Source organism: Equus przewalskii, chromosome 20 (genome assembly GCF_037783145.1).
Source record: "Equus przewalskii isolate Varuska chromosome 20, EquPr2, whole genome shotgun sequence".
In the NCBI taxonomy this organism is placed as follows: domain Eukaryota; kingdom Metazoa; phylum Chordata; class Mammalia; order Perissodactyla; family Equidae; genus Equus; species Equus przewalskii.
Genome location: NC_091850.1, coordinates 30735356 through 30760776, shown reverse-complemented (window position 1 = coordinate 30760776; position 25421 = coordinate 30735356). Strand labels below are relative to the sequence as shown.

The following is a 25421-nucleotide window of genomic DNA, read 5'->3' as shown; positions in this document are numbered from 1 at the left end:
GCACAGGGGGAGTTAGTCTCCTGTTCAACTAGTCAAGCTGTCATTAGAATGGCAGACCAACTGGAAGAAATGGCTCCCACCCCCAGAAAGAACTGGCCAAGTGCCATGAATCAAGAATGGAAGGAGGAGCCAGCCCCATGGCTGAGTGGTTAGGTTCGCACACTCTGCTTTGGCAGCCCAGGGTTTCGCTGGTTTGGATCCTGGACGCGGACCTAGCCCTGCCAGGCTAGGCATTTGGGACGCCAAGCCATGCTGAAGCGGCGTTCCACATACCACAACTAGAAGGACCTACAACTAAAGTATACAACTATGTACGGGGTGGGTTGGGGGACAAGACGTAAAAATTAAAAAAAAAAAAAAAAAACAAAGAAGAACGGAAGGGCAGAGAAAGGAAGGGAAAGGGAGGAAGAAACGAAGGAAATACTTACTATGCGCAAGAAACTTTCACATAGCTTCTCTCCTTTAATTTAATTGCATTTGCTCAGCATTATTTGTAAAGAAAATATCATTATTTTCAATTTATAATAAGAGAAATTAAACCTCCAAGAAGTAAAGAGCTAGCTCAAGATCACTCAGCTCAGATACTGAATTGAGCACTGTGAGAACAAGGACTCCCAGCTGAAGCTGTCATTCTAACTGGTGACCAGCCGCACTAGAATGGTGTCTCAGTTCTGGCTCCTTCAGACAGGAAGGCAGATGATGAAACAAAACATCAACTATGATTAGATTTCTTTAAAGTCTGTTTTTTACCTTACATTTCTTTGAGGGTTTCTTTTGAGGGGCAGGAGTGCAGGGAGGAGGTCTAGGCAAGAGTACTCATTAATAAAAAAATAACTTCATACCACTTAGAATTGTTCCAAAGAAAATGAAACACTTAGGTTTAAATCTAACAAAACATGTACAAGATCCATATCCTGAAAATTACAAAATGCTGATGAAAGAAATAAAAAACCTAAATAAATGGAGAGACATACTATGTTCATGGATTGGAAGATTCAACATATAAAGACGTCCCATTCTCACAAAAGCTATAGTTTTATTACAATTCCTATCAAAATCTCAACAACGTCTTTTGTACACATATACGAGCTGATTCTAAAATTTATATGCAAAAGCACAGGCCCTAGATTAGATAAATTAATTTAAAAAAGAAAAATGAAGGGTGATGAATCACTCTACCTGATATTAAGGCTTACTCTATAGTTACAATAACCAAGACAATGTGGTACCGGTGGAGGGAAAGACATGTAGACCAATGGAACAGACAAAGAACCCAAATCGGACCCAAACAAATATGCCCAAATGACTTTTGACAAAGGTGAACAAGGAAAGGAAAGATAATCTTTACAACAAATAGTGCTGGAGCAACTGGACATGAGTCTCAATCTAAACCTCGCAGTTTATACAAAAATTAATGCAAAGCGGATCATAGACTTAAAGGTAAAACTATAAAACTTTTTTAAAAAATCATAGGAGAGAATCTTCGGGACCTGGAGCTAGGCAAAGAGTTCATAGACTTGACACAAATAACACAAGATATAAAAGAAAAAATTGAAAAGTTGGACCTCATCAAAATTAAAAACTTTTGCTCTGAGAGAATCCCTATGAAGAGAATGAAAAGATGAGCTACAGAGTGGGAGAAAATATTTGTAAACAATTAGAAAATAGGCAAAAGACACGAAGAGACATTTCACTGAAGAGGATATATAGACGGCAAATAAGCACATGATGTTTGTCATTAGCCATCAGAGAATTGCAAATTGAAACCACAATGAGATATTACTACATGCCTATCAGAATGACTAAAATTAAAAATAGTGACAGCACCCAAACACTGATGAGAATGTGGTAACACTGGATCACTCATACACTGCTGGTGAGAATGTAAAATGGTGCAGCCACTATGGAAAACAGTTTGATAGTTTCTCAAAAAACTAAGCATGCAAATGCCATATGACCTAGAAATTGCATTTCTGGACGTTTATCTCAGAGAACTGAAGATTTATGTTCACACAAAAGTTTGTAGAATGTTTATAGCAGCTTCACTCATAATAGCAAAAAACTGGAAACAACCCAAATGTCCCTCAAGAGGGAATGGTGAAACAAACTGATATATACCATGGAATGTTACTCAACAGTAAAAAAGAACAACTTTCGATACAGACAATTTGGATGGATCTCAAGGGAATTATGCTGAGTGAAAAAACACAGTCTCAAGAGGTTCCGTAATGTATGATTCCATTTCTATAACATTCTTGAAATTACAAAATTGTAGATAGGGAGAACAGATTTGCTTTCCAGGGGTTGGGTCAGTAGGAAGAAGGGAGATATAAAAGGGTGGCATGACGGATCCTTGTGATGGAACTTCTCTGTATTGTGGTGATGGTCACAAATCTACACATTTGTTAAAATTGCATAGAACTAAATGTACACACACACATCAATGAGTGCTTGTAAAACTAGTGAAATCTGAATAAGGCAGGTCGTTTGTGTAAGCATCAATTTCTCAGTTGTGATATTGTAGTAAGGTGATGTAAAATGTTAACATTGGGGAAACTGGGTGACGGGCGTAAGGGAATTTTCATTATTTCTTACAACTGCATGTGAATCTACAATTATCACAACATAAAAAACATTTTAAATACCTTTAAAATAATAACTGGTCTGAATCAAGGCTAGAGGTTGCAATAGAAGATCTACGTGGTTACTTATTAACGATATGTGAGATCCTATAGTTGTTTTTTTAATTTAAATTGTGTTTTATTTGTTTATTTTTTTGACTTTTCTTTATTGAGTTAATGATAGGTTACAATCTTGTGAAAATTCAGTTGTACAATATTGTCTGTCAGTCATGTTGTAGGTGCACCCCTTCACCCTTTGTGCCCACCCCCCACCCCACCTTTCCCCTGGTAGCCACTAATCTGTTCTCTTTCTCCACATTTTTAAATTCCTCATATGAATGGAGTGATACAGAGATTGTCCTTCCCTAACTGGCTTATTTCACTTAACACAATACCCTCAAGGTCCATCCATGTTATTGCAAATGGGACGATTTTGTTCTGTTTTATGGCTGAGTAGTATTCCATTGTATATATACACCACATCTTCTTTATCCATTCATCTGTTGATGGGCACTTAGGTTGCTTCCATGTCTTGGCTATTGTAAATAATGCTGCAATGAACAGTGGGGTGCATAGGACTTTTGGAATTGCTGACTTCAAGCTCTTTGGATAAATACCCAGTAGTGGGATGGCTGGATTGTATGGTAGTTCTATTTTTAATTTTTTGAGGAATCTCCATACTGTTTTCCACTGTGGCTGCACCAGTTTGCATTCCCACCAGCAGTGTATGAGGGTTCCTTTTTCTCCACAACCTCTCCAACATTTGTTACTATTAGTTTTAGATATTTTTGTCATTCTAATGGGTAAGGTGATATCTTAGTGTAGTTTTGATTTGCATTTCCCTGATGATCAGCGATGCTGAACATCTTTTCATGTGCCTATTGTGAGATCCTCTAGTTTTGAATCAAAGGGAACATGTAGTCTTTTAGATGAGTTCCAGTGAGTAGAAGGAGCCCACACACTTAGACACACTTACACACCTACACACTCACTCTAAAGTTCAGTTAAGTTCCCTATTTAAATACAAAACATGTACAGAATCTGAATCCTGAAAATATGGCTTATAAAAGCTTATTAGAGTTGAGGTGGCCACCCAGGCAGAAGAAGATGGAGCCCATCTCGGAATGTTCCTCTTTGCCTCACAAAGTCCCTGGTGGGGGCACAGCTCAAAGTGGGATATTGCCGGATTGGAGAAATTTTTTGCTTCAATATTGCCCTTTTATAGGACTCACCATTTTGGAAAAACTTCCCTATGAATCCATATGTGTCTGTTTAAGGAAAAGTGAATGTTTACAAACATCCAGTCTCCCTGGTTCCTGAGCCAAATTCAGTGTCAGCAAGCACACATCTTCATCACCACGGAGAAAACAGTCATTTTCCAGATGTTGCAGAATAAATTCTGCCTCCAATTTTTCCGTGATTACGAACAGCCCATTTCCCTGAAGGACACAGCCTTCCAGCTATGCATCCAATCTTCTCATTTAAATGGTGCAAAAATCCTTGCCAGAGAGGGGCAGTCCCTTAGCCAAGTCACACAGCAGGTTTTGGCAGAGAAGGGCTTAGATTCCAGGTTTGCAGCTACCGGCCCAGGACAATTGGTTTCCAAATTACTGAAGACCTCTAAACTTTTTGCTTTGGATAACTGGAAAGATTTAGTAATTTCCCAATGGATGATTACCACTTTTTTCCCCTCCCTACCTCACACTCCCACCCCCGGTGAGGAGACAAACACAGGCAGAGATCCTCTACTACAGAGATCCCCCACTCTCTGTCCTCCTCTTACTCTCGACCACTCCTCAGGCTCCTCTCTGGGCTCTTCTGCCCTTCTTTCGGCTCATGGCTTAGTTCACTCTCAATCGCAGTCATATTTTGGGAAACCACCAATATGCTGTTAACTCTCAAATCTATAGCTCATTCCAAATCTCTCCCGGAGTTCAAACTCATGTACCCAAATCTCTTGATGGACACCTCCTTCTGCATGGCATCACAGGTACCCCCAACTCAGCATCCCTGAAATCCTTTCCCCTCACCTTAACCTGCTGTTCTTCTTGTGTCTTCTCTCTTAGTTACAGGAGCCACCATCCACTCAGCTGTCTAATCTAGAAACATCAGTGTCCTCTTATTGGTCTCCTCTCCCTCCATATCCTGTGTCCCAATCTGTCATCATGTGCTGCTAATTTGATCCTCCTCTCCACCTTTACTCCTGACTGCCCTAGCTCAGAACTCATCATCTTATGCTTGGATATATGCTTCCAGCTAAATGATCTCCTAATTGTTCTCCTTTTTTCTTCGTCATCCTCTTTAAAGCCATCCTCCTTGCTGTTGTCAGGTTGATCTAGTCAAAACCAAAGTCTGCCCATATCACAAAGCGTGGCCCAAGACCCTTCAAAGTCTCGCCTCCAGGAAGCCCTCCCTTCAGTTGCAACCTCACAGTTTATGCTCCAGCAACATTAAAACTGCTTGCACTACCATTTCCCCCACCCCTCACATACTTGTTATTTTTCACTTTGCTTTCTTCAAGCTGCTTCCTCTACCTAGAATGCCTTTCTCTCCTCTCTCTTACCACCTTTAACCTATTCAACATCAATTTATTCTCTAAGACTCAACTGGGGAATTTCCAGGAAGGCTTGCCTGCCTCCAGTCTGGATTAGCTTCCCTCAAATACATCTTGTGCGTGCTTGGCTCACAGCACTTGCTGTGCTAGGTTAAAAGTGATCAAACTGTGTGCCTGTTTTCCTCCTTTGCTCCTCCAGAACAAGGACTGAGGCTTATTCCTCTCCTATTCTCAGGCACTGCACGCAGCCTGGTAAACAGCAGGTATACCGACAACACTCAGGACACACACCACACCTCAAGGAATGGAGAAAAAGGTAAAGAATATATCTCCTGAACCAGACAAAAGTGAAGATTATACAAGAGGTTTGTGGTGAGTCAGTAAAGAGACAAGATCTTCTGTTAACAAGAGAAGAGGAAGGTAAGGGGTCAGAAGTTTGAGAATAAAGAAGAAAAATCTTTAAAATAATTCTGGTGCCTATAATAGGAATTGTTGGGAGAGAATTCTACATGGGTCCCATGTTTCTTCATATCATCTGAGCCAAGCCACTGACAGCTTTTGTGTCTTCTCAAGGATGTTGTGTAGCAAACAGGCTTGGAAGATAGAGATAGTGTCTCTCTCCATGGAGGAGGACAAGAATAATAAAAATAATGGCTCTTCTGGGGCAAAAGTTGACAAGTTTACTTACCACCCTCTTTAAAGAACTGGAGTTTTCTTACTTGGGGCTCCTCAGCTATGATAAAACCCACTGTGTAAACAGCATCCAGCTAGGCTTCCCAAATAATACCTTTGGGACTTAGAGGACAAAAAGGACAGATGCAAACATGAAGCTCATGCTACATGTTGTGCTGTGGGTAATAAAGTCCTTTGTCTCTGACCCAGAAGTCTCATGCCTTCTCCCAGCATCACATCCATGAAAGTATGGCAGGATAATGTGTTAGCTTGCAAGGAAAGTAAACTCTAAGACCCTTCATAGTTCTTGACAGGAATGAGAAGGAGAATGGAGAATAGGTGATCAAGCAGTAGTGAGAACTAGGTTGAGGTTGAACCATCTAAACATATGGGCTGCATCTGCATGGTTGTTGAGATTTTCCAGCAGCAGAAATATTGAGGAGGGAGTAAAGGAAAGGAAAAGGGCCTAAAAAGTAAAGAGATGTCAACAGAGGGGATTGTCCTTACATCCCACTGCTCTTAGAAGAGCAATTCTGGAATAACTGATGAGAAGAAAAACGTGTTAGGGCCTGAAGTCTACCCTCAAAGTCTTGCTTGCTTTCTTCCTATTGCTTTTGTCAGTTCCTCTTACAGACAAAGCAAAGGCACAATTAACTGAGTTGCTGATGTTTGCAGCTGGGTACCTTGCCCCTGTGTAGAACTTTCATCTACAATATGTGGCATTTTACACAAGTTCAGTGACAAGGTCTTCAGGATAACTTACTGCTTTTTTCACCAAATGTCATGACTCTTCCAGAAGGTTTTAATTCAGTGCAATTTTTCTCAGTCCCCTCAGCCTCTTAATCTCCAAGTTCCATAAGACGTTAAGTCCAAGAAACAATCGTTTCGTTTCTTGAATGCATTTGATCACAGGAACCACGGGAAAAGTAATTAGTTATGACTCAAAACTATGCAGCCCTAAGCATGCATAAGATGCCAAAAAACTTCAGAGAGATTGTGCTGGCTCACAATGAATATGGGGAGATTTGTGCTAAACATTTTCCATAAAGCATCCCCATAATTATTTGAGCTTGTCAAAACAAACCCCTGCCTACACTAATTTTTTCCCCATTTCCTTTGTAAACAGAAATAGACTTCCCTTTTTGTTCTTTCATTATTTTTTCTCACCTCATTTTCTTAAGCGAGTCCAACTCACTTCCCACTTCCCCTTTCCTATTCATCTGAGTACGTGACCTCATAGGACAGGGAGATGACCTACAGAGAATCAGCCACAGCTCACAGAAATAGCCTCAAATGGGAGTTAGGAAATGATTTTGCAATAACATGGCTTTTGTTATAAATTGTTGTGTCTCTTTGTAAGCTCTCTCTGTAATGAAAAAAGATCTTGTATTAATTTCCTTGGGAATTCCTGGGGGCAGCTTGTGATTCAATGTACAACCCAATCATGCTCTGCTAGCCAGGCTCAGGTTCCTGGAAGAAAAAGAAAAGGCAGAGAGGAAAAAAGCAGTAAAAAATTTAATCTGAAAATTTCTCATGTGCCTAGGAATAACTTATCTGACTATCAGAGGAAAAGCTTGATTTAAAAAAAAAGTGATGGGAGTACAAATTCTTTGCGAATATTTTTTATATTTATCCTGAAAGAACAGCAATTACACAGGTTATTACAGACCGACAAACCACCCTGGAGGCAGGGGAAATCAACAGCCTGAATTTCCAAAGTTAATACCAGAGTCTCACAAGGGTGACCCCAACACTAAATCACCCTGAGACCAAAAGGGAAATTCTCTGTGAAAACAGCCATCTCCTTTCTGCCCGTCAGCCTCACTGCTGCTCCTTCAAGACAGCCGGACACCCTCAGGCCCCACCCTGGATGCACTGTGACCTGGGGCCCAGCTGGCTGCATCCCAACTCACTCCCATCCCAGTTTTGTCTCTATCCTGTTCTTAAAAGAAGTCTCCATCGTCTCATGATCCTAATCTTGTCCTTCAGCTCTTTTATTTTCCATCAAGGACTTGGATACAGTTTCCTCAACTGTGAAATGAGCTTAATAATAACAAGTTTATAAGTTTGTTGAGGGACCTAAAGGATGATAACGATAAGAATAATAAGAATGATACTAACAAGTAACATTTATGGAGTGGTTTCTACAAGTGAGGTGCTATGCTAACTATTACATGAATGAACACATTTGATTCTCACAGCAACCCTAGGAAGTAGATATTATGATTCCTCATTTTACTAAATGAAGAAATGGAGGCACAGGCAAGAATACAGAGTATACAGCTAGAAAGGGGTCGGACCTACTCTAAATCTCGTACTCTCCACCAAATCAACTGCTCACAGGCATTGGAGGGAAGAGAATAATGTTATCCCAAACCTCCAGCCTAAAAGGGGAGTGGGGATGCCATCGAATAAATTTGTCTAAGGTGGAAAGGGGAAGACGTCAAGTTTGTGTCCAAGTTCTTGAGGGAGAATGGAAAGTTCAAAGGATAGGATTAGGGTCACAAAATGAAAAGGGGAACTTGATTCAGGGCTGAATGGAGCCAAGAGAGGAGTGAGAGCAAGCTGGTTCATATATGAAGCTACTCTTTGATTCTAAAATATGACCCCTAGTCTTTGAGAAAAGCTCTAGGATGCTCCAAAGTGAGCATGATGTCAGACTACCCTAATTTATTCTCAAAATGTGAAGAAAATCCATAGTGGTTTTTACACGGCAGTAAATGACAAACAGAAACTGCACTTCATGTATGTAGATTAACCACAAAGTCTCTTAAACCCACCAGAGAAAATGAAGTCCAAAATGGTGTTAGCTGTCAGAAGTGATTAGAATAAGGAAGACGAGAGTGAAAGAAAGCCACTGATAGAGGAGGTCTACCTCAGGGACCCTGCCTCAGTTTTCCCCACCTCAGGCCACTTTCCGTAGAACCCCAGAAGCATCTCTCTAATGCCTTTCTCTCCACTTCATCTCTCAGTGTGGAATCATACAGAAGCTCCCATAGGATTAAATCCAAATCCCTTTATATGGCCACAAGTCTTGTCACGACTTGGCCAGTGCTGACCCTCATCTTCCCCCCTGACGGTGGCCTCACTCCTTCACTCTTTCCATTATCCATTATGTATCAGTAGGGCTAAATGGTGAGCAACACCAGACCCAGCCTCTGCCCTTAAGTCTTACATACTAATGAAGAACGTGCATCATGAAATAGATGTAAAATTACAACCACGATATGCACTTTGAAGGAGAAATGCCCGGTGCTGTGGGAGTATATAATAGAATCTTACTGGACACGGAGGTCAGGGAAGCCTTCTCCAGCAAAGTGACACTTGAGCTGAGATCTGAGGGATTAAGGTGTTAACTAAGTGAAGAGAAGAAGGAAGACGGCCCAGGCAACAACAAGACCAGGGGCAGGAGAAAGCAGGCAAAGTAGAAGACTACTGCTCTACCCCAAGAGCAAGGGGGGCATGATAACAGATAAGAGAGAGAATCAGAAAACCACTAGACAGAGGTGTGGGTTGGAGAAGGGGTATCAGGAGGATGGGAATGATCAGATTACCATTTTGAGATCATCCTGGTTGCACTGAGAACACAAGATCAAAAGGAATCCAGGTGGACCAGAAAGTATACACAGCTATAACACAGGAAAGAGATAGGTATATCTTGATTTAAAGTGAAGTAAATAGAGATAGACAGACAAAATTGGCAGTACCTGATGATGGACTAGATATGGGGACGGGGAGAAGGGGGTGTCATGGATGTGTCTTGGATCTCTGGTTTCTACAACTGAAGGGATGATGATGTCAGGCACAGAGACAGGCAATGCTGGAACAATACCAGGTGTGAATGGAGGTGGGCAGGTTCTGCTTGGCTATTTTCTCTCCTGCCTCCAGCACAATCACATTGTTCCCTTTCTTCACCAGGTTCCTCAGCCTCCCATTTTTTGGTTCATTATCAATGACATGTTCACAGCCCCTCACATGGAAAGTGCTCGTTTAAGCACTAAAGCTATGACCCATGCAGTTCCCTCTACCCGGAATGCCCCCCTTACTGGTTAACTCCCTCTCATCTTCTGAAACCCAGCTTAGACACCCAAGATCCTTTGCTATCCCAGGTACTCTTTCCCTCTTTTTTACACTCACAACAATCTCAATTTGAAATTTTCTATTTTGTGCTTTTGTACCATAGACTCTGGGCTCCTCAGAATCAGGAAATGGGACTTTACATTCAAATTTGTACCCTCAGTGGCTAGCACAGCATTTGATATACAGTTGATGCCCCACAGCTCTCTTCTCATCTACAGATGAAGAAAAACAGAGGACGGAGCAATGCTGTGACTTTCTCAGAGTTACTACCGGATGATGAAAGAGTCAGGACTAGAACGCTGGTCTCCTTGCTCAAAGGGGCAGTCACCTCCCAATACCTCACACTGTACTTTCTGCCTGTGGCTGCCACCCTGATGTTAGTTAAGGGCTGCAATCACTGTGTGCTTTTGTTGGGGCTTCTCATTAGTCAAAGGTGTGAAGAATACCTTGAGCCATTTTCTGGGAATCAAGAAAATGAGAAATGTGAATTGCAACTCTCCAATGAGCTGGGAATTCTGTTGTCAAATCATGAACCTGTCATCAACTAATTACCCCGAGGAACTCAAGGGAGCTTTCAGAAGCATTTAACTCTTTCACCAAATTAGTTTTTTTTTTTTGCTATGGTGAGATGCAATCACCAACTCTGAACCAGACTGAGTCCCACCACAAAAGCAACACTCATGCAGCTGAGCTGAGAGATGCCAACTGAGCCTGTGCAAGCAAATACCCACCTCTCCCTTTTGAATATTTGTTCCACATCCGAAATAAAAGGCCCCTGCTTTCCTGGGCTCAGGACAGCCACAACTTTGGAAATTATTCCACGTGGCCTCCTATTTGCCGCAAATAAGTTCCACTTTGTGTGACAACTACTTCTAGTGGAGGGTCTGATTTTAACTTGCCAGGAAGTGAACCCACTTTGGTTCGGTAACAAACCTTGTAGCACTTAGAGATTCTATAAAAGCTTGAATGAGGAGGATATTTGGCATATGGAGAAAGGAAGCTCCGGCCTTTCTGCAGCGAATAATTTGTGTCTCTGTGCACTTGCAAAATGAGGATGGGAAGAAGAAAAACAATGTAATTGTGATGGAGTCAGAGAGGTAGTAGACGCCAAATTCTTTCAAAGGACTCCACTGGAGGCAAGAATTTGGTGGCACTGTTTCCTGGGAATGAAGAGTTGCCGAGTTATAAAGGGCCTGATGTATGGAAGCCACACTTTGAGGACCTACTAGTGCTACTGCTGCGTCTGCAGAGGGTAATGGCTTGTCCCTTTCATACCAGAAGAACCTGCTTTTTTTTGGGTCTGAAAACCCTAAATTTCTGTACACTATGTGGCTAAGCATGCATATATGCTAGACCATTAGACAACAGTGAAAATTTGTCCTCCAAGGTATCAAACTATAATTTTCAAAAAGTTAAAACATAATTCTCATAAAAATATATAGTGAGCACATGTTAAAGATGTATTTAACTCATTAATAAGGAGACAGGTAAGATGACAAAGCTGGTTCAAAGGCAGATAAATAAAACTGACGCAACTACAGTTAGCGAAAAAAGAATGAATGCTGGAATGAGATTGCTAAACTAGATACAAAATTAGTTAATGTTCCACAGAACAATAAAACCATCATCTTCAGAGTTACCATCTCTGCTGGACACAGATCATTTTCATCACTACTGGACATAAACCATTTGTTCCCTCTCGGTTTTCTGCATGTTAACACCAAACTTTACCGTGTCTAGGGCCTAATCAATGGTAAATAACAAGCAAAGTTACATTCCCATAGAGTCAGACAGGTCATGTTAGACACTGAAAGGATATATAGGCTTTGTTTTACCTGGTTTCTAAGTTTTGGATAAACTTTCTTAACAAAAGGTTCGCAGGAAGGGAAATAATAGATCCACTGGTATTCCAAGATACCCAAAGTACATCTTGAGCAACTGAGGGAAGTGGGAGTGGTAGGGGACAGAAGAAGAAGGAAAATGAATTCAGGCTCCAAAGACTATTTTTTGAAAATCTTCTAACTGATTGTGGAGGCTTCCCCCATCCAGAAAACTATAAATCCTGCCTTGAGCATTTTGACCTCAAGTCTCTTGCTAATGGAGATTGGAACAATGCCCTTCTTCAACTGTTTCAGCTGCTGGTTAAGCTCTATAAACTGCAAAGGCATTTCATCAGGTTGGCTGATTCATTCATTTATTAAATTTCACTTCATTCATTCATTCATGTCCCAGGCACTGTGCTAGGTGCTGGGGATAGAACCAAGAATACAGAAACACAGTTTCTGCCCTCGTGGAATTTCCATTCTGATGGTGGCTGAGATAAGCACGAAAAGAGTAAGAAAATCCATGGACTATTAATGAATTATGAGAGTGGTATCAATAAAGGAAGTAAACTGCATTCCACGGTAGAAAACAGTAAGTGGCCGGCCTTGAGCAGGTTGATCATTGGGACTTCTCTGAAGAGGCAGCATTTAAACAGAGGCCTGAAAGGTGAGAAGGTACCAGCCATGAGCAGAGCCAGGGCAGGGGTGTTTCAGGTAGTGGAAATCTCAAGTCCACAGATCATGAGGCTGAAATGTACCCCGTGTGTTCCAGAACATATGCAATGTCCAGTGAGTGTGAGGGTGGGAAGCAAGGCAGAGAGTGACATAAGGGAAAGACTGGCAAGGGGGCTGGAGACAAGATATGAAAGTCCCTGCAGGACATAATAAGAAATTTTGATTTTGTTCTAAAAACAAGAGAAAGTCATTAAATAGTTTTCTGTAGTGGAGCAACTCAATTTGTATTTCCAATTATCATTCTAACTGCTGCATAAAGAATGGATTATGGGGGGCAAGGCTTAAAATAGGAAGACAATTTGGGAGTTTACTGTGGTAGCCCAAGCAAGGCATGAGAAGGCCTAAACCAAACAATGACTGTAGAGATGATGAACAGAGGATGGTTTGAGATGTGTTGTGAAGGCAGGAGCACTGTAGGCCTTGCTGTTGAATGTGGAAGATAAGAAAAGGAGGAATCAAGAATGACTCCTAGATTTATGCAATGGTGTACAGAAGTACTATTTACTGAGATGGGTAAGATGGAGGTTGGGGTACAGGAGGAGAAAGAATTGAGATGATTTGGGCAAGAAGTAATCAAGAACTCCATTTTGGACTTAGTAACTTTCCAAGTTTGAGCAGACTGTGACATATTCAGGTTGAGATGTCAAGTAAGCAAGTGGATAGGAGTCTGGAGCTCAGGTAAGAGGTCTGGGCTTGAAGTATCAGTTGAGAGTCTCAGCATGTGGAAGATACGTAAGTCTCGGAGAACAGATGAAATTCCCAAGGGTAAAAGTGCAGACAGACAAGAGGGCCCAGATCTGAGAGACATGTATTAATATGCAAGAGGTAAATAAACAGTATAAAAGGTTCAACATTTCCATGTCCCTCCTAACTTCTATTGAAATCACCCAACCATAGCATGATTTAGTTTTTTTCCACTGTGGGACATTCTTAGTCACTGCTGTAAATCTGATTTGTGTGTTATTAGATGCAATGACTGTCAGGTGAACTAGGTACATCTCAGAAATGTTCTCCATCTCCCACTTGACATCGCTGAATTCCCAAGAAAATAATACAGAAATATTATTTTCCTTCTCAATGGGCTTCTAAACACCTTTCTGGTGCCCTCTTTCTTGTCCATCAAGAGCTCTCCTGAAGAAAGGAGGTAGGGAGCACAAGGATACAGGCCAGAAGAGTGGAAGGGAAGCTGTTCCTTACCTCCTCTTCTTCAAGTAGAATGAGTCGGACGACAACAATGTGGATTGCATTGCCAATGCTTGGGTTATGGAACAACCCAGTGACCTAGAGTCAGAAATGGAAAACCATTAGCCCATATGAATAGACAGTAGATAAATGCCAGAGGAGGGAAAAACAGCATTGTGATGCCCTTAAGATAAATGTTATTTTACAAGTCAGGAATTTTTGGTGGAGTGCAAAGAAGAGTGAGATATGCCCCTGGCCCAATCCACAGTATGATGCTCAAAGACAACCTTCCCAAGGTGACGGATTGGCTGTGTGCTTGAGGGATTAGCGCCCTTCTTCTCTCTGACCCTTTCCCTGACCCAGGGTCTTCCTCTCTTTTACTATCAGTTACTCAGGCAAATACCTTCCCCCATCTCAATAGGACTAATACTCTCTGCAAAGGCAGAAAACATCAACAATGCAAAAGGGAAGCTTGAAATGAGGAGTCATTAACTTTGTTCCAATTCTAGCTCTAACTATCTGGAGGACGTCATGTTCTAGTTCTTTGCTTCAGTTTACTCATTAGTGCACAAACAAAAATCAGTGAGATAAAGTCAGACTGAAAGGATGAAGTCACTTGATAGATACCTAATAGAAAATGTAAGTGATAAATTACAAATTTTCCTAGGATACACATTTTTAAGAGAAAGACTAATCTGTCCTGAATTTCCATCCTTAATCACTTCAGCAGGGAATGCATTCATATACATGTGTTAAAAAGACAAAAAAAAGGTCTCTCCTATTTTTGGAGGGTGGAGCATTTCTAATGACTTCTGTTCACCCGCTGCCCTTCCCCCATACAGTCCAACATACCATGTTCATGATGGTGAGGATATAGGACTCCACATTCTCACTCCCATGGTACTCAATCATCTTCGTGTCGGCCACCACCAGCGTCTCCACCCATCTCTCTTTGCTGATGGAGCGCCGAGAGAGGCCTCTGCTTCGCAAATTCTTCCTCTCCCACTTCTCTCGCTGCAGTTCTAGCTTCTGGGAGGTGCCAAGGCTGTCTAAACATTAAACGGAAGATAGTGGGCTAATTCTATATATCTCTCATCTATTACTCGCTGATGTTTGTAAAGATGCAAGGCCGTAAGTTTAATTTACGTTTAAAAATGTACAAACGCGATGCTCTTATATACATGACTGAAGCAGAAGAAAGGACCAATTGAAACGAATAGGACCAAAACAACTGAAATTTAATTCTTACAGGAAAGTTCAAAAGCACTTCTTTGAAATAGTTATTTCCTATGTCATTAAACAGACCCCTCACTATTAAAAAGATGTTATAATCAAGAATGGGAACCTTTTCTTCTCCTTCTCTTCCGCTAAATTATTTAGTGCCTACTGCATTCAAGGCAGCATACTAGGCTTTAAAATGCCAAGTTGTTTATCCTCATGAACATCTGAGGTACATACTGCTATCTTCATTTTGCAAATGTGGAAATTGATGTTCAAAGTGGCTGGTTAAACAACTTCCCCAAAGTCACACAGTGCATAAATTCAGTGGGAGATCCAGGATTTTCTTCTCTAAAATCACACATTTTCATATACGCTACACTGTCTCCTGGAGAGTAAACATGCATAAAACTGGGGAACACGTAAACTGGAAAAGCTGCATGTGGTTCAGGACATCCCACTTCAAGAAGGTATAGAAAGAGCTGGAGAGATCCAGCACAGGACAGTGAAATTACCAAGTGACCAATAAGTTTCATTGTGAAGAAGATTGACTATATGAGGATCATAGTTTGGAAGGCAAAACCTAGGAAAGGCTATAGAATCATGAAGAAAACTGGAATCAATCTCAAAAATCCCGGAGTAGTATAACTAGGGAGCACTCCCCTGAAACTTGAAAGAGGTCTATTTAAAACCAAATGGAACAAAGTGTACTCCTCACATCAGGAAGTTTAACCCAAGTGGTGGTCAAGTCTGAAAAACTTCAATAAGCTCAGAGCGGGTTAGAGAGTTGACAAAAGATGAACTTACCAGGAAGGCAAATAAGGAAAGAAGCCTGGGCTGTTGCAGGAGCAGAGTCCCAGTCTTTGAAGATTTCTATCAGGAAGGCAGCCACACACCACCTACCACTCATTGGCACCCAGGACCCCTGGCCGGGGCGGAACACAGGAGCAGAGTAGCAAACCTCACATCCACCTCCTAATGCCTGGTGATGGCCATCCAGCCTCAGGGTGAATACTTCCCGTGGCAGGGCACTCAGTCACTCACAGGTCATCTTGTTCTCTCAGGCAGTTCTGTCCTGCACTGAGCTGAAACCTCCTCCCTGTAATTTCTACCGATTAGTCTGCTCCTGTTCTTCAAAGAATCTAGAACAAGGTCCTCTCCTGAGGTTCTGCCTCAGACATGGAATTGGGACAACTGAAACCATATCCCGCCTCTCTCCCAATGGTGCTCTAGGGGTTGTAGAGTTGATCACACTGATTTGCTATGTGATCCTTCCAGTTCCTCGGTTTCACTGTCTATGTGAAGTTAGAATGCACTGAGTAATATTTACAAAAGAAATGAGATACATCATAGGTCTATATAAATTCAGATTCTATTATTGTGAGTTTTAGTTGAAAATAATAAAGCTGTATTTTGATGTAAGATTTTTGAAAAATCATCCAGGATTATGGAATCTTTTGGAGGGAAGTCCTGTGAATGTTCATAAAAAGGGAGATGGTCAACCCCTCATCTGTGATGGAACAACTTCCCATTTTCCTTCTCCACTTGCTTTGCATGGACAAGTCTGACTTCCCTCGGAAATCTCCACAGATTTTACTGATGGTTTCTAACTCTGCATCCCACCTATCCCCCCGTCTATCACCTTCTCACCCCTTTTTGAACCCAAGGGAACGTCTTCAAACTACAGTCTGTTCCCAAATCTCTGTCTGTAAGCGAGGGGGCAAACCACACCTGAGCCAATGTGGGCCTGAGTTTCTGGAAGGGGTGTTAGCAGACTGGGCCATGATGAGGAATCCTATAACTCGAGTTAGGTGTCATCTCCTTCTCTGAATCCCCTCCTGTCTTTGCTGTGTGGGGTCGAATCTCCTCCAAGTTGCAAGGATGCTCAGTGCTCTCCATGAGCGTATGTACTTGGGCCACCAGCAGATAATCCTGCTTCACCCAGTGCTCTCACAAAGCCCTTGATAACTTGGTCCCTTCCTCTCACTTGGCCCCACAGGCTCAGAGTCCCTTTCCTCGGCGCTGGTCCCTTTGTATAGGCTTCAGCTCACTGCAGTTGGCAGAGACCATGCAATATGCAGGCCCTTCCTAAAAGCAGGACCTGTGCGCCAGGCTACAGCCTTGGGTCCCTGGCTGGCTGCGCTTCCCCTCTCCTCCCAGCCCTCAGGTAGCTAAGGTTAGGAGCTGGCAGGGGGCTGGCACAGCTAAGAAGCCGGCAGAACAAAAGTTGATTTCTCTGCTTTTCTCAGTCCTTTCTTTCTTTTCTCACTTCTCCTTCTGTATCCCCCTCCCCTACCTTTTATCGCCTCAACGTTGAGAAAGAGAGTTTAAAGGGGGAAAAAAGATGCTATCTTTAAAGCCTAACAAGTTATTTTCACTTTTCCAGCAAATAGTCAGGCGAGTCACTCAGCCGATGGTCACGTAGGAGGAAACGTGGAAAGGAGACAGGGGTCCTGGTAAAGACATATGCCTACTTAAAATTTTTTTTTCAGTGATTGGTGCCTGAGCTGACATCTGTAACCAATCTTCTTTTTCTTTTTTTTTTTCCTTCTTATCCCCAAAGCCCCCATTACATAGTTGTATATTCTAGCTGTAGGTCCTTCTGGCTCTGCCACGTGGGACGCTGCCTCAGCATGGCTTGATGAATGGTGCTAGGTCTATGCCCAAGATCCGAACTGGTGAAACCCTGGACCACCAAAGCGGAGCGTGCAAACTCAACCACTCGGCCACAGGGCGGGCCCCCTATTTTAACATTTTCAGCAAGACCTACACTAAATGCTTGCTAAAGGCCAGACCCTGTGCTAAGAGCTCCATGCACGATACCTCATTTAATTGTGCCAGCAAATCCCTAAGATAAATCCTATTATCACCATTATATAGATGAGGAAACTGAGGCTCAAAGAGATCAGGTAATTTTCCTAAAGTCACATAGTAAATGAAAGAGCCTGGATCCAGCAGTCTGTCACATTCCACTGCAGCAACAACAGTTTATGGACTAAGCTCTATGGGCAGGCCCTGCTCTACCTTCTTATAAACAGAGGCAAAGAAGTAAGTGACATGATCCTGACACTTAGACAACAGCCAGTTTGATTTTGGGTAATACAAAATAAATATATGAAAACGTCATTATCAGCGTTCAAAAATTCCCAAGGAGAGGGCCGGCCCCATGGCTGAGTGGTTAAGTTCGCACGCTCCACTGCGGCGGCCCAGGGTTTCGCCAGTTCGAGTCCTGGGCAGGGACATGGCACCGCTCATCAAGCCATGCTGAGGTGGCATCCTACATGCTACAACTAGAAGGACCTGCAATGAAAAAAAATACACAACTATGTACCAGGGAGCTTTGGGGGAAAAAAGGAAAAATAAAGTCTTTAAAAAAAAAATTCCCAAGGAGAGAGATCAGTTCTATGATGGATAGTGTCAGAAGTTAGCGGAAGGGGTGGGAGGTGAACTGGGCCCTGACGGGACTGAGCTGGGAGAGAGAACTGTACATATCTGGGCCGACTTTGCTGAGTCCTGATGAAGTCATCCCAGACTTGACAGAAGACATGTTTCTGCTTAGAAATTTTGGAAAGTTCAGGAAGCCAGCCCTACACATTTATCTTCAAGGCCTGATGACCAAGCCAGCTAGTTCTTTAGGAGCAAGTGAGCTGCTGATGATTCTGGGACACTCCCCACCACATACACACATATTGTCTTAGTCTGCTCAGGCTGCCATAAGAAAATATCATAGACAGTGGCTTAAACAACAGAGATTTGTTTTCTCACAGTTCTGGAAGCTGGAAGCCAAGATCAAGATGCCAGCATGGTCGGGCTCTGGTGAGGGCTCCCTTCTTGCCTTGCAGACAGTTGCCTTCCTACTGTGTGCTGACATGGTCTTTCTCTGATGTGTGCACGTGGAGAGAGACAGATCTCTTTCGCTTTCTATTCTTATAAGCCACCAATCCTCCTGGATTAGGTCCCCCACCTTATGACCTCATTTAACCTCAGTTACCTTCTAAAAGCCCTACATCCAAATACAATCACATTGGGGTCAGAGTTTCAACATGGGAAATCTGGGGGCACATAATTCAGTCCGCACCATACACACTCTGTTGAGAGGTCCCTCTTCTGGGCTGGCCTAGTTTCTGGGCAGGCCTCCATCTGAGCACTTTCCACACTGCTGTAATTTCCTGTTATTTGGGGAGCTGTCCACTTAAGCTTTAAGTACCTAAAGGGCAAGAAGGGTATCTCTTTTAGCTTTGTACCCAGCGTTCAACACAGGCATACCTCAGACACATTGCTGGTTGGGTTCCAGACCATTGCAATAAAGCAAATATCTCAATAAAGTGAGTCACACGAATTTTTTGGTTTCCCAGTGCATATAAAAGTTATGTTTACACTATACTGTAGTCTATTAAGTGTGCAATAGCATTATGTCTAGAAAAACAATGTACATACTTTAATTTAAAAATCCCATTTTGCTAAAAAATGCTAACCATCATCTGAGCCTTCAGCAATTTATAATCTTTTTGCTGGTGGAGGGTCTTATAAAAAATGCAGTGTCTATGTACTGTAATAAAGCTAAACATAATAGGGGCTGGCCCTGTGGCCCAGTAGTTAAGTTTGCACGCTCTGTTTTGGCGGCCCAGGGTTCACTGGTTCAGATCCTGGGTGCTGACCTAGCACTGCTCGTCAGGCCATGCTGTGGTGGTGTCCCACACAGAAGAACTAGAATGACCTACAACTAGGGTATACAACTATGTACTGGGGCTTTTGGGAGGAAAAAAAAGAAAGAGGAAGATTGGCAACAGATGTTAGCTCAGGACCAATCTTCCTCACCAAAAAAAAAAAACCACACACAAAAAAAGCTAAGCACAATAAAACCAGGTATGCCTGTACCATGTTTGGCAAATAGTGGTACCCAATAAATGTTTGGTGTGTTGGTGAAGGAAAAACTGATGATGAATGGGAAGCAATTTGTGAATCACAAATAAGGGAGAACTATGAAAGTTGTCCTCTTCCCCGTGAGAGGAGTTGTTTCAATTAGAGAATTCTCCACACTGAGACTGTGAAGGGTTTGTTTTAAGGGGAGAAATCCAGCCAAATGAGCAGTTTAAGTAAAGACAATTTCCAATCCCAACATAGGACTGACTTTCCTAAACTCGAAGCTAAGGAAGTCCAGCCATCTGTCAGTGTCTACTGAGATGTCCAGGACACCCCGTGTGCTTACACAGCAGAGGTCCCAGAGATCCCTGGGAAATATAAATAATTGAGTATTTTTTCCTTCCCAAGATGCTTTAGGCAGCTCTTCAAAAGCCCACACTCGTTTAGAGCTTTCTCAGGTAGCAGAGCCGTTAGCTGCCGCCTGTCTCTCAGACTCAGGGCCATGTGCAGACGGGCAGGGATCATGCCTTGAGGAAGCTGCATGGAGGAGGCTCAAGTTGCACCAGGGAGGAAGAAGGTGAATACAGACAATGGAAGATTCTGGAAATCACAAAGCTTCCTGTCCTTTAAGGGGTGCTTCTTAGAATTCCAGTAGCTTCTGGCTTGGGCAATGAAGCCATCTCTTATGCTTAGGGAAGTGCTCAAGGCTTGCCTCCTACCCTCACTCAACTCTTCCCTAATCTGGATTCTCTTCTGCTGCCTCACACCCAGATTTCTCAAAGAGAAGAAGTACTTCTGCCTAGCCTGTAAAGATTGACCACTAATTGGAAATTGGCCATTAACTGTACCTACTGTCAGGTTTGAGGCCAAGCTTCCTTCAAGAAGATCTTCTCAAGTTAATCTTCTCCAGGCCACACTCGACAGCTTCCAGAATAGTGTGACCCAGTACCCTTCCTCCAACCTTCCTCCCACCTTGTGACTGAGGTTTCCAAAACACCACAACTCAGCAACAACACAAACACTAACAGCCACCTCTGATGGAGTGCCTATCAAAAGCCTGACCTCTGATAAACATATTTTTGTTGTTCTTTAATTCTAAATAACTACATGGGGTAAGTCTTATTATTGCTATTTTAAAATGGGAAAAATGAGATTCAGAAAGGTTACAAAATTTGTTGAAAGCCTCACAGCCAACAGACAAGCATCTTAGATGAGTTGGTCCGAGTCTGATGGTGTGGAGATGGGGGTGGGGTTCCACCACCTGCCTGGAAACTTCAGTGTGGGGAGTGGACAGAATCAATTCAAAAAGATCATCTAGGGGAGAAGTTAGATCAAAATCCAGCTGACCCCAGAGCTCTGAGTCCCCACTAATTGTGAACAATGCTTGAAGGAAATTTGTGTAGGAGAAGCTTAGTAGGTAATGTGTGACCTTTTAATGCCGGCTTTCTGGAGACAATGTCTTGCTTCTCTGATATAACCCAGACAAATGCTACTCAGAGAAGATGTCCTGGACCCAGAGTTGGTGGCCAAAGAGATGGCATTAGGAAAAAAGAAGGAGAACATAACAGCTTCAGGCTGACAGGTCTCGAATAGCTTCTGTCCAGGCCCGCTGTTGAACTGCTCACTCCCCATCGCAGTGGGCCTGGCCTGAATCACTTCTGCATTGAGCCACTTGCAAGCCCCACGACCTTGGACAAGTGTTCCCACACCCCTTCCCCATCATGTAATGAGGAAACTGAACTCAACTCCTACTTTTAATACTTATTTTAGTCACGGAAACTTTTCTTCAAATAAAGGTTATGCAGAAAGCAAACGAAAGAAAGAATCCCAAAGCTGCTGTGATCACTGGGATGTGGCAGATGGCCCTCAAGGGGGACTGCACATGGCGTGGCTTTAAACCACCAGATGACACCATCTCTAAGGGTCCTTTCAACTGTGGTGTTCTTTGAGTTGAGCAATACATCCTTCCACTGCTCATGCATAATTATCAGCAGTTTGCTGCTATCACACACTTGCAACCAGACTCCCTTCTTGGCAGAACACTGGGGCCTTTTCCAACAGAGTTGAATGTCAGTGCTAATGCTCATATCTATTAGCAATAATGGCTGAGCTGCCAGAGGCGTCCATCTCTTCAGGCTGGCTTTGGGTAGATTTGAAATGCCTCAGCTCATTTTCTTTTTTCTCGAGGGAAATTAGCCCTGAGCTAACATCTGCTGCCAATCCTCTTTTTGCTGAGGAAGACTGGCCCTGAGCTCACATTCATGCCTATCTTCCTCTACTTTATATGTGGGACGCCTACCACAGCATGGCTTTTGCCAAGCGATGCCATGTCCACACTCAGGACCTGAACCAGCGAACCCTGGGCTGCCGAAGCGGAACGTGTGCACTAACCCACTGCGCCACCGGGACGGCCCCCACCTCAGCTCGTTTTCATTAAAAAAAAAAAAGTTTACCTCATTCACCATGAAACAAAAATATTTTTACACTTAGGAAACAGACTATCCATTTTTCAAAAACTGGCCACTATTAAAGTGAAAATAGCTGTCATTGAAGAGAAACAAGTGAACCAGCAAGAGCCTACGCCCCCTCTTCCATCTGTGGGGAGATGAGTGATGGACCAGCATCTCACATTTACCTAGGCCGGTCCTGAGCTTCAGCAGGACCTTCCAAGGAAAGGCCCACTGCAGAACTCCATATCTACTTCCCCACACATTCTGACAGTGCTTTTAAAGAATACCGAGTTCTCCAAACACAGCATGTGCTCAATAAATATGGTGCAAACTAACGGTCTTTTCTTAATGCTCACATGGACCTACAGCCAACTGTTGACAAAAGAAGGTAAAATAAATCAGTGCTATCCAAATAGATCTAAGCCAATCGTGGCAGGAAACCTAAGCTAGGTAACCTCTCGGTGTCCCTTCCCCATCTGCCTAGATCCCCTCTCAGTTGTTTATATTAAGGCCTTAAAACTACCATGTCAAATACTGAATGTGCCTAAGGCAATTTGTGCCTGCCTTCATGATGACTGTATCAGACCACCAGTTGTCCCCAATATTTGTATAACTCAGTTATACAATATTTGTCCTTCCTCCTTGATTTTCTGCTTGGCACATGGCCTCCTAGATTGAAGACTAAATTCCCCAGCCTCCCTTGCAGCTAAATTCTGACCAATGAGACACAAGGGGAAGTGCTGCATGTAACTTTCAGAACTTAAAGGGAGGGCATGGGTACTTCTTTTCCTCTTCCTCCTTCCTAGCCTGAATGTGGATGGTCTAGACAAGGAAGTGGAAGCCAGATGTCAAAGAAGATAGAATGACAATTTAGAAGACAGACAACAGAAGGAGCCTGAGTTCCTGATGATGGTAGAGTTCCAGGCCAGCCTTGGACATTTTATCTCCGAATTTCATTTAAGTGAGAAAGAACTAAGTCTATTTTTCAACTAGAATGGAAGAGGGCTATTTTGTCTATTTTGTTCACTCCTTCATCCCCAGCATTTAGAATAGTTCCTTGCACTCAATAATAGTATTTCAAATAAATAAGTCTTATTTGAGGTTTTCTGTTACGCATAAACACATACAATCCTGAATGATATGATGACTTAACCACTCCCTCCATGTTTGGAAGCACTATCTCTTTTCATCCATAACCCGCAGGGGGTGGGTTGCTCTCATCTCCAAGTCCATCCCCTCGGCTCAGCAAGTTCAATGAGTACACAGTGGGTTCTCTTTCCATACCTCCACTCTGTCAGTAGCAGGAATAAGACTGATCCCCCAATGCCTTCCAGAAACAGTATACTCAGAAGGCTACACATCCACTCTTGTTCTGGAGAAAACAATCCCATGAGTCCTATCTATGGTTGTCTTAACAGATGTGAAGGCACCAAGGTTCTGTGGAGAGGAGAAGAAAACACTATTCATGCTTGAGAACCTCAATTCGTATGCACGTTTAAATGAAGCAAGAAAATTCTGGGTGATACCTCCTGAGCTGCTCATTTATTAACATTGCCCACTGGCATCAGAGGCTCAGCATGTCTGTTAGCAAGAAACCTAACAGGCAGCTACTTCCACTTCTGCGACCGCCAGATCACACATAACTGTGTGATATTTCATTTCACCAACTTAACTTCAGGGCATAAAAGGTCTAAGCTCTTCCTGTGCTCCCAGAGCCTCTCAGAAAATGAACATCCTGAGTAATAAATGTCAACTTGGCAAGAGAGCAACAGTCTAGCTGAAAGTCAAGGGTAAAGCAATCTTTGAGCACACTAATCAGAGAGAGACATCACACAGACCTTGAGAAACCATCTACCCCAGCTTCGAACAGACAGCAACAGAACAATTCCACCCTAAAGAGATCATTTTTAAAGAAAGTGAAAGAGACCATATTTACGTACAAATGTGCATATTACACACACACACACACACACACACACACACATGTTCACAGTTCTTTCCCTTTACTTAATGCTTAGTTTCACAACAATATAACTTCTTACACACCAATTTATTCCAAGCATAATATTTGTACTTATACAGGTTTCAAAATGTTCTGTTTTCCTCCTAGCATACATAGCCCGCCTCTACCCAGATCCTAGGCCAAAATAGATACAAGTGCTTGAAGTTTCCCTCTGTGGGGCATTTTTTGTCAGGTAATTGGTTTGCTCTGGTTTCTAGTACTTTTTCAGTTTCAGCTTTATGCAGTGTCTCCTTCCAGCTCTTCATTTTTTTTTTTAATTGAGGTCACCTTGGTTTATATCATTAAATAAATTTCAGGTGTGCATCATTATATTTAGACTTCTGCATAGACTGCAAAAGAATGAAAGTAGATCATTCTCTTACACTATACACAAAAATTAACTCAAAATGGATTAAATTCTTGAATGTAAGACCTGAAACCATAAAACTCCTAGAAGAAAACATAAGGCAGTATGCTCTTTGACATCAGTCTTAGCAGTATCTTTTTGAATATCATGTCTCCTCAGACAAGGAAAACAAAAGAAATAAACAAATGGGATTACATTAGACTAAAAAGCTCCTGCACAGCAAAGGAAACCATCAACAAAACCAAAAGACAACCTACCCACTGGGAGAAAATATTTGCAAATCATATATCCAACAAGGGGTTAATATCCAAAATATATGAAGAACTCATACAACTCAACAACAAGAACAACAACAACAACAACAAACCTGATCAAAAAATGAGCAGAGGATATGAACAGACATTTTTTCAAAGAAGGTATACAGATGGCCAACAGGCTCATGAGAAGATGTTCTCTACCTTTTATGAGCTCAGAAACTTGTCCTCAGTACCCTACACGTGGGCTCTTAAAAGGCAGAGTTCAGAACTCCAGGGAAGCCATCATCTTCAGCATTTGGTTAACCTCTGGTGTCTGCATTCTCATCTTTTTTCTTTTTTTCTTTTTGCCTCTGAGAACCTCACTCATGTTCATGCCCACTCCACTATCTGCATTTAAGGAAAAGAAATATTTTTTAAAGCTCTTTATCCAGAATTTTTGTTTCCCATACTGGAGGTAAGGGTTAGGGGTTTCTAATCTACAATATGTTTGTGTCACTTTTCATGATCAGCCACACTATATTTACAAAATAATATATTTACTTTACAAAATGTTTTCGTTGAGTAGGAAATGCTATACAGTATAGAGTTTCCCAATGT

The 25421-nt window shown here is 42.4% G+C and overlaps 1 protein-coding gene across 1 annotated transcript in view; it reads right to left on the bottom strand.

Moving 5' to 3' along the window:
* Positions 1 to 25421, bottom strand: part of ADAMTS12 (ADAM metallopeptidase with thrombospondin type 1 motif 12) — a 315216-nt gene that overhangs the window by 126747 nt on the left and 163048 nt on the right. Inside the window, 2 exon segments of the mRNA XM_070587073.1 lie at positions 13683 to 13766; positions 14520 to 14716. Coding sequence (XP_070443174.1) covers positions 13683 to 13766; positions 14520 to 14716 — 281 coding nt within the window.